The 10041-nt window shown below is 36.5% G+C and overlaps 1 protein-coding gene across 1 annotated transcript; it reads left to right on the top strand.

The window, feature by feature from the left end:
* Positions 1–4817: 4817 nt before the first annotated feature.
* LOC133052213 (coiled-coil-helix-coiled-coil-helix domain-containing protein 7-like) lies at positions 4818–5163 on the top strand. Its single transcript, XM_061136980.1, has one exon. The coding sequence runs from the start codon at positions 4869–4871 to the stop codon at positions 5124–5126; it is 258 nt and encodes an 85-aa protein (XP_060992963.1). The 5' UTR covers positions 4818–4868; the 3' UTR covers positions 5127–5163.
* Positions 5164–10041: the final 4878 nt, after the last annotated feature.

Consider the following 10041-nt stretch of genomic DNA (forward strand, 5'->3'; position numbering starts at 1 on the left):
CAAGGAATAGAAAAAGAACTCAAAAATAAATCTATTTTGTATTTGGAGTGTGGTACACAATCAAGGTAGCTAGGAAGACTTTATTTATTTATTTTGAAAACATATAACATGTATGTGATTGGTGACCCAGAAGGAATAGAGGGAGAAAATGGGGAAGAAACAACATTTGAAGAGATGATAACCAAGAACTTTCTAAAACAAGTTTACAATAATTACTTACCAAATCAAACTGCTCTAAAGACCCTAAGCAAGATAAATACAAAGTATCTCCAGTTTGACTTGTCATAGTAAAACTGTGAAACTCCAAAAACAAGGACAAAATCTTAAACCATCTAGAGAGAGCTAGGAAGACTTTATATCACTCTTCTTGAGCTGAAGTCAGCAAACTATGACCAGGGGGCTATATCTGGTCAATAATGTATATTCAATTAAGTACTGTCTATGGCTGCTTTAGGGCTTCCCTGGTGGCTCAGTGGTAAACAGTCTGCCTGCAATGCAGGAGACCTGGGTTCGATCCCTGGGTAGGGATGAACCCCTGGAGAAGGAAATGGCTACCCACTCCAATATTCTAGCCTGGAGAATTCCATGAACAGAGGAGCCTGACAGTGCATGGGGTCTCACAGAGTCAGATGCAACTGAGCACGCACACCTGGCTGCTTCAACTCTACAAAGGCAAAGTTAAATAACTGTAATATAGACTGCATAGTCCTCAAAGTTTAAAACACTTATTATCTGGCCCTTTATGGAAGAGATTTCCCCATCCTTATCAACTGATACATTATTTTGGTGGATTTACGATTCTAGGAATCTTAAAGATATTAATATTTTTCCAAATTGAATAATAATGTCAATGTAATTGCAAGTAAAATAATAACACATTATTTTGAGGAAATTTGCAAGTAATTCCAAAATTTATATGGAAGAACCAACATCAAGGAATAGTCAAGAGGAACCTGAGAAAACAGAAGGAAAAAACAGGGGAAAAGTTAGGGGAAGTTACCCTACTGTTTATTATGAAAAATTATAAGGATATGAAAACTGTAATAAAGTTATTGGTTCAAACATAATAATTTTAAGAATTAGTGGCAGTTCTAGTGGTGCCACTAGTAATAGTTAACACTTATATAACACTTACTGTGTGCAATGTGCTAGGCCTGGATAAAAAATAACTTATTTAATCTTTACAATAGCCTTATGGAGGAGACGGTTCCTTTATTTTACACATTGAAAAGACTGAATCACAAAGTTAAGTAATTAAAAAAAAAACTGACCAATGAATATATAGAGATTTCAGAAGGAGATTTAGTGATCTGTCTGTATAATCCTGTGTAACAAATCATCCCAAAATTTACGACTTGAATCAACAACAATCATTCACTCCCTGTCACAGTTTCCATGGGCTAGGAATATGGGAATGCTCATCTAAGATGATCTAGCTTAGGGTCTTATTAGGATTTTGTCAGATGGTGGTAAGGCAGGGGTCATCTCAAAGGCTTTGGTGCCTGGACTGGGAAGACTCAGATAGCTGGGGAAGCACCCTGAGTATTTATATCTATTTTTGCTGTTTTTTTCCTGCTTGTTTTCCTTAGGACAGCCAAATTCTTCCATGGTGTCTTAAGGCTCAAAAGACACAGGTTCTGAGCAAACCAGGCAGAAAGAAGCTGCATCATATTTTATGCTCTAGCCTCAGAATTCAATCAGGGTTGGGAGTTCCCTGGTGGCCCAGGGGTTAAGACTCCCCACTTTCACTGCCAAGGCCTGGTTCCATCCCTGGTTGGGGAACTAAGATGCCACAAGCCCCACAGCATGGCCAAAAAAAAAAAAAAAAGTCATCCAGTGTGAATCCCACTGTAGTCACCACATGGACAGATTAAAGGGGAGAAAACATGGACTCTTTGAGTATCCATCTATGGAAAATAGACTAAGCCAAAATCTGGCATTGGTGTAAATATTCTAAGATTGAGGTGCCATGGCAGATTAGTGGGAAAAGATGGACTATTTCATAGCGACTGGTTATATGTAAAAGAGAAGGATTATATCCATATATCACCAATGCTAAAATCACATTTTGATTGATTAAGGACTAAATGTGAAAGGCAAAACCTGGAAAATTATAGAAGAAGTGTTTTATGGCATCGGACTAAGGAAGGATTTTTTTAAAAGACACAAAAAGCGCTAATCGTAAAATACAAGACTAATACATTTAATTACAGTAAAATAAGAATGTCTGTTGTTGAAAAGATACAATAAAGAAAGTAGGAAGACAAACGAAAAACTAGGAGAGGACATTTGAAGTACATAAAACTGACAAAATTTTAGCATCTAGAATATATAAAGAATTGTCACAAATCAATAAGAAAAATACAAACAGCTCAATAGAAAACTCAGTAGAAGCATGAATAACCATTTACCAAAAAAAAAGAGAGAGAGAGAGAACAAAAAGGACAATGAATATATTTAAAAAAAAGTTTTTAACCTCATTAAGAATCATGTTCAAATTACCAGCATAATGAGATACATACATCAAAAATTTGACAAAAATTGAGAAGTCAGCTAAAACTTAAAAGTGTGATGATACCAAGATGTGGAACTAACATAATACCTACGTCCTGATGTTCTGCTTATAAAAGTTTGAAATTCTATAATCAATCTGGAAAACAATTTTGAACTTCCTTAGAAATTTGAACATGTATATATTATATGATCCAGCATGCAAGAGAATATATTAATAAATTATAGGATAGTTACAAGTTGTAATGTTTAAAAATGAAAATGAATCAGCCATAGCTATACACAACAACGTGGGTAAATCCTTAATATAATATTGATAAAAAAAAGCAAATTGCAGACTGCACACAGTAAAATAAAAATTTTATAAAGGTAAAAAACATTCAAATTAAGTTCATTGTTTATGCGGTAAGGAATAAGAGAAAAACCTTTTTAAAAAAGCAACATACAAAAATCCAGCAAACTCTAATTGGTTTGCAGGCAGTGGAGGCAGGTGAATGGAACAGAAATGGGGTCAGAGCACACAGGGGGTACAACAGAATGACAATGCCATACGCCTTTTTTTTTTTTTTTAAGTGATTTTTATTGGAATGTACTTGCTTTGGCCTTTCCAGGTGGCTCAGTGGATAGAGAATATTCCTGCAATGCAGGAGATGCAGGAGACCCAGTTTCAATCACTGGATCAGGAAGCTACTCTGGAGGAGGGCATGATAACCCACTCCAGTATTCTTGCTTGGAAAATTCCATGGACTGAGGAAGCTGGCGAGCTACATACAGTCCATAGGGTGGCAAAGAATCATACATGACTGAAGCAACTGAGCACGCAGGCATAATTGCTTTACAATGTATTATTTTTTGCTAACAAAATGAAGCTGTTATAAGTGTACATATAATCACTCTGTTTTTAGATTTCCTCCCCACTTAGGTTACCACAGAGCACTGAGTAGAGTTCCCTGGGCTATATATAGTAGGTTTTCATTAGTGATCTATTTTGTACATAGTAGCATATGTCTCTGAAGAAGACATACACATGGCCAAACACATGAAACAAATGAAAGATGCTCAACTCACTAATTATTAGAGACATACAAATCAAAACTAACAATGAGTTATCATCTCACACCGATCAGAATAACCATCATCAAAAAGTCTGCAGATAATAAATTCTGGAGAGGATGTGGAGAAAAGGGAACCCTCCTGTACTCTTGGTGGGAATGTATAGAGAACAGTATGAGGTTCCTTAAAAACCTAAAATAGAACTACCATAGGCACAGCAACTCCACTCCTGGGCATATATCTAGAGAAAACCAGAATTTGGAAGGAGATCTGCACCCCTATGTTCATCGAAGCACTGTTTGCAATAGTCAGGGCATGGAAGCAACCTAAATGTCCATCAACAGAGAAGTGGATAATGAAGATGTGGTATATATGTACAATGGAATGTTGCTCAGCCATGAAAAGGAATGAAATAATGGCATTTGTAGAGATGTGGGTAGATCTAGAGATTGTCATACAGAGTAAAGTAAATGAGAAAGAGAAAAACAAATGCCTTACTTCTTGAGTGGTGGATTCATGGTTATTCTTTTGGTTGTTGTTTCTTTATATGTTGCATATATGCCTTAGCTATTTTAATCAAATCAATTAACACCTGATAGACATAATGATTAATAAAAAGTATTACACAGACATTGTTGCATAGCAATGTAAGGACATATGCTAAAAGACATTCATTGAAGCATTATTTTTAATAGCAACAGACTAGAAATGACCAAAATGTTCATGCATATGCACTAAGTTGCTTCAGTCATGTCCGACTTTTTGCGACCCTATGGACTGTAGCCCCCCAGGCTCCTCTCTCTATGGGATTCTCCAGGAAAGAATACTGGATTGGGTTGCCATGCCCTCCTCTGGGGGGTCTTCCCCACCCAGGGATCGAATCCAATTCTCTTACATCTACTGCATTGGCAGATGGGTTCTTTACCAATAGTGCCTCCTGTGAAGTCCCATCGTAAATAAATAATAAATTATGGCACACATAAAATGGAATGCTTTGCATTCATCACAAAGAATATGGGATATCTGTATGTTCTTACATATAAGTTAATCTTTGATACACTGACAATAAAGCAAGTTGCACAGGAGGTTGGAATAGAACTCATTTTTGTGAGGAGAAACATTTTATACATATAAATTTATAAAAAATGTATATAATACTTTGATATATATACTATATAGATATATAAAATATATGCATATATAAATATATGAAATATATTTATATACTTTATATGAATATGTTTTGGAGCTGGAGACAGCCTGGGCGCTGGCGGAGCGGCCGCCCGAGGGAGAAGACACTTAGGATGCCCATGGTGACGCGGAGGCTGAGGGATCCTGACGTAAACCCTTGCTTGTCGGAATCGGACGCGTCTAACAGATGCATGGCCGAAAATAACTATGACAAGGAGAGCTGTTCCTCTCACTTCTTGAAGTACAAGAACTGCCGGAAGTTCTGGAACTCTGTCATGATCCAGAGAAGACAGAACGGAGTGAAGCCGCCCATGCCCACGGCCGCAGAGAGAGACGAGATCTTAGGAGCAATGGGGAAGATGCCCTATTGAGTGTTTGCATTAAAATTGTTTATTTAACTTAAAAAAATATATATATATATAAATATTTATATATACATATATAAATATATAAAGTGATCATGGGTGGCCTCAGCCTGCAGTGGCTTGAAGAGGGGCTTTGATTCTCGGCCAGAGATTGAGGCCAGGTCATGGCAGTGAGAGCACCAAATTCTAACTACTAGACCAGTGGTCAGTGGCAAGGCTTTGACCCTTCAGTTTTGTAGAAGGGAATTCCCACAAAGATGGAAACTAATGAAACAAGTAAAGTGCTTATTAAGAGGAAAAGGGTACAGTGCATGTGGATAGACACAAAGGCAGACTCAGAGAGAGTCATGCCCTCGTGGTGATTTGAATCATTTACATGGGGCATTTCTTCCAGGTTTTCTTTAGCCAATCATTTTGCTTTGCCTGGTTCTGAGTCTGTATTTGGTATATCTCGGGGTCCTCCCATGTGTGCATGTGCATCTTTTAGCCAAGATGGATTCTAGTGAAAAGGCCTATGTGTAGTTGTACCACTTACTGTGAGATGACAGCCACTCCCTTTTTGACCTTCAAGGAGCCTCTCTCCACATGTGTAGTCATGGAGGTCTCCTTCACGTCAAGAATGAGGAATACGGGGTCTTTTATCTCTTATCTGGGCAGGGCCCAATCTTCTCCATCAATTCTGCTTTTATGGAATTTCTGCTGCTGTGGAGTTTCTGTTCACAGGGGAGAAACTGTTCAGCCTGCAGCCCATCTATTTCCTGCCTCAAACGCACACAGGAAAAAAAAATGCTAAAGGACTCATGTTAAAATGTTACTGGTGTTGATCTCGTAAGAGTGGAAATGAAGGGGGAGAAATAGAACATTTACTTTTAATTGTTTATATTTCTTTCCTGTTTGATTTTTTCCCAAAAATCATATACTGTTTTGTTTAAAAAAAATTAGTGAAAATTAAGTACAAATCTCCTCTGTTTCTGACCCTCATCACCAAACAAGGTTTGCCAAAGCCAATAAATTTCCATTCTACCTTTTAAAAAGTAATCTGCACACTACCCATGCTGTACTAAAGGAGCTCTCTTCTATGACCTGGCTGGCAATGAACTCTGGTCTTAATTTGGTGATAATGAAGTGTATCAAAGAGAGTCCTTTTGTATACAAAGTGAACTGTCAACTAATGTGTTCTGTCTCAGGCATTGTCAGAAAAGCAGATAATAAATACAAATGCATTTTTCTCTTCATGGGCAGTTTCTTTTTCTCACTTCTTGATGGCTTTCTATTTTTGCTCTTTTCTATCCAGAAAAGGTCAATTGAAGCCCCTGTGAGTGTGATCTTGCCAATGTTTCAAAAGCAGTTGCATGTTTTGAACTGCAGCATAAACTCTTGTTTCCCATAGCAGCTCTCCTCCTTTCCTCCACCTTTTCTAATAGACCTTGCATCAACAGGCTCATTGAAAATAAGCATCTGAACCCATAAACATTATTAAGAGATAATATATTATGTTTATATAGGTGTTTTCCCTACTATTCAATCTAATAACATTTTCTTTCTAAGAGACCTTGTCACAAAAGCTAGCATTTCCCCTGCCCAAGTCATACCCCATGAGCCCCCCTGCTGCCCTGCCCAGCACTGCTAGCAGTCATTTCATACAGGAAAGAAAAGTAGAATCAAGTCAGTTACCATGCTGCTTTTTCCAACTGCTATACTTCTTGGCCATTATAACCCCAAAAGCTTTCTTTTTCAGATCTTTCTTCTCTCCTACCCATCATCAGTCCGTCAAAGGGGCCCATTGCCTTATAAAGTACAAAAGATTAAAACATTCTGGCTGTGAATCAAAGCCCCAAACTGTCCACTTTCATTTTTTTAAATAGTATATTATAAAGTTGGAAGAATCATTACAATAGCAGTATATATCCAACAGTGTAAAACATCTTGAACTGAGAACATAGTGAAGGTTTTAAATCTGCTTTTGGAAAATTGCACCCCCACCCCTAGACTGCCCCCCTCCCCCATACCCCTGCTTTGCAAAATAATAATAATAATAATAATAATCCACATTCTTTAAGTTGTAAATTTCAAAACAGAAGAGTGAAAAAGGTAATATTTGGAAATCACTTGTGATTTAAAGCTACAAAAACTTCAAAATCAGTATAGAATGTACATGAGACCTGAAGAAAAATATTAATTAATTAAAGCAGAAGATGACTGATTGTTAAATAGCTTCACAAGAAAGTAGCATGAGTTGATCAGACATTCTGCACTAGGGAAGAATAGATTTGGAACTCAGACTTCCTCTGCTATATTTCTCCAAATGCACCTCACCGACAGGTTTTAATAATTTGGGGACACCTTTCCTAACTCCTCCTTTTCCTTCCTCATCCTTCTCTTATCATGACCTCCTTTAGTTCATTGAATTGCTTGCAAGCTAAAAATTCACTTTCATACTTACTGTTTGCCAAAGTCATTCTATGGCTGGTTCTGCCAACTTACCTGAGAGATCTTGGTCATGACTGTTCACGTTGGCTTCTCCTTGGCTCTCCTCACCTTTCCTAGGCTGGATGTTCTTCCCTTTTCCCCTTTCTGTTGATGGCTGAAGGTAGTCTGAAAAAATAACGTTATATTTAAAAATTATATGGTTGACTTAGAATAATGAGGCTGTCCTTGGACAAAAAGAGGAAAAAAACAAAACAAAACAAAACACAAAAAACAGCTAGCTTCATGTTTCATTGCTAAGCTGTAGCCAAATGAGGGACAGAGGGCAGGCTGTGTGCCTATGTAAACCACTGGCAGTAGGAGTTTGGACAAAATATTTTGGCTTTCATACTACAGTAGCACTAGGCTGTGTTATCTTTTGGGCCAAGTTCCTGGGTTGAGGACCATGGGAGGCTGACACTTTGAGGTACATGCCAAACAAAGCATAATAAGATTTGTAAAATTGATATGTGAGAGGTGTATCCATTTTAGTATTAATTTCTACTGTGAGGAAACACATTTCTATTAGAGACTTCCTGTTGTCAACATAAACGCAAAAATGAAATCCAAGGAAATAGTTTAGAATTTAAATGCTTACTGGCCAAAATACTATCATCTGAAAAATCTGTTTCTTACAGGTTAAAGTGCCTGATTCATCTACAGTTGCTTGAGTATTGTAATTAGGTAAGAAAGCTCCTATAGTGTCAGCTTTTCAACTAATGGCACTCAATAAGTTTAATGATTAAGTGTTTATTGATGAGGTAGTTGAGTTTTTTTTGTTGTTATTTTTGTTTTTGCTTTTTCCCATTTTGTCACTTAGCCATTTGCCAAGTTAAAAAATTCCATGAGTTAATAAATATTAGAATTATTGTTACAAATAGAGTACTAGCTGTTAAAATTCCTTAAGGTACACCCATGCCACCTGATAAAAAACTGCAATTATTTCTTGGAGGAACAAATCTTAGATTCTTAAGTCAATTTGCTTCTATTAGAAAGTAGCAATATTGGAAACATGCAAACCAATGAGGTACTTGAACTATAAAATAATTCTAATCTCAGCAAGACAGTGTAAATCTATGCTCTGTGGAGTCTTCCAGTATGGGAAAACAGCTGGGCAATATTAAAACTTTTAAATTTGACCTCTGTGAACTCCATTCCTTGTAACTGAATAAGTAAAAACATGTTCTTCCTTGTGAAGGCATGTCTATATGACTCCAAAACCATACGTTAGGCTAGTCAGTTCAGTCAAACATCTAGTCAACCCAGTGGTAAAAAAAAAACAAAAAAAGAATTCCGAGAAATGATACTTTTTTTTTTTTTTTGTAGCCCCCAAACCATTCAACAGATTTTCTTTTCTTTTTGCCAGTTGATTTTCTATTGTGATTCCTAATCCTTGTTGTGTAAAAACTCATCTCCAAGAATGTCAGGAGCTGTCAAAAAATTCTCAAAACAGAATTACTTTTTTTTTTTCCTTTTTACTTTTTTTTACTGATATTTTGTTCTAGAAGATAGCAATATTAGCATATTCTAGAAAAGAAAAACTTGACTTTAATAAAAACATCATTAAATCAGAGATGCATGATTAAATGTTATTGATTGACAAAAATATTATTTTGGAGTTACCTCATATACTTTGGTTTAATGAAGGCTTAAGTATATAGAATTATTTCATACACACATTGAGAAAACTTTCAAATCGCAAAGATATATCACACAGCATAGTCATTGGAAGTCATAAAATCAAATATCTAAAGTGTCACAATTTCAAAGTAGACTAGGAAAAAATGATCCAGCCCAAATCTACTGAGATGGTTGGATGGCATCACCGACTTGATGGACATGAGTTTGATCAAGCTCCAGGAGTTTGTGATGAACAGGGAACTCTGGAGTGCTACAGTCCATTGGGTCGCAAAGAGTCAGACATGACTAAGTGACTGAACTGAACCAACTCTACTATAGAGCTGCTTTTCTCTCTCTTTAAATTTTCAGCAGTGATATTTTTAAAATGGGATTTTCAGAAAAGATGATGATAAATGTAGATTTTCAGTGTGGTGAGTTGTTCTTCATGTGTTTCTTACATTATTTTATTTTTGTTGATAGAACTTTAGAAAGTGTTAGGCTTTGAAAACAATTCTGGTTAGGAGTTATGCTTCCACCTCTATGTGGGAAGGTATTTCTTTGGAGAAAAACAACTGTATTAAGACTTTTGATTGCAAGTGACAGAGACCCATCTGACATTGTCTTGAATGCTTGAATGATGATGATGATTGTGATTATGATAATTCATGTTAAAGCATTTTGACTCACAAAACTAAAATGTCCAAGAAAATCAAGCTACAAGCAGGTCTAATTCCAGGAGCTTAAACATTTTAATCAAAACTTGATCTCCCTGCTTCTCCTGGTTTTACTTTTATCTGTACTTGCTTTATGTACTTTTTTCTGTGGAGACTTTTCT

The sequence above is a fragment of the Dama dama genome, chromosome X (genome assembly GCF_033118175.1).
Source record: "Dama dama isolate Ldn47 chromosome X, ASM3311817v1, whole genome shotgun sequence".
NCBI lineage: Eukaryota > Metazoa > Chordata > Mammalia > Artiodactyla > Cervidae > Dama > Dama dama.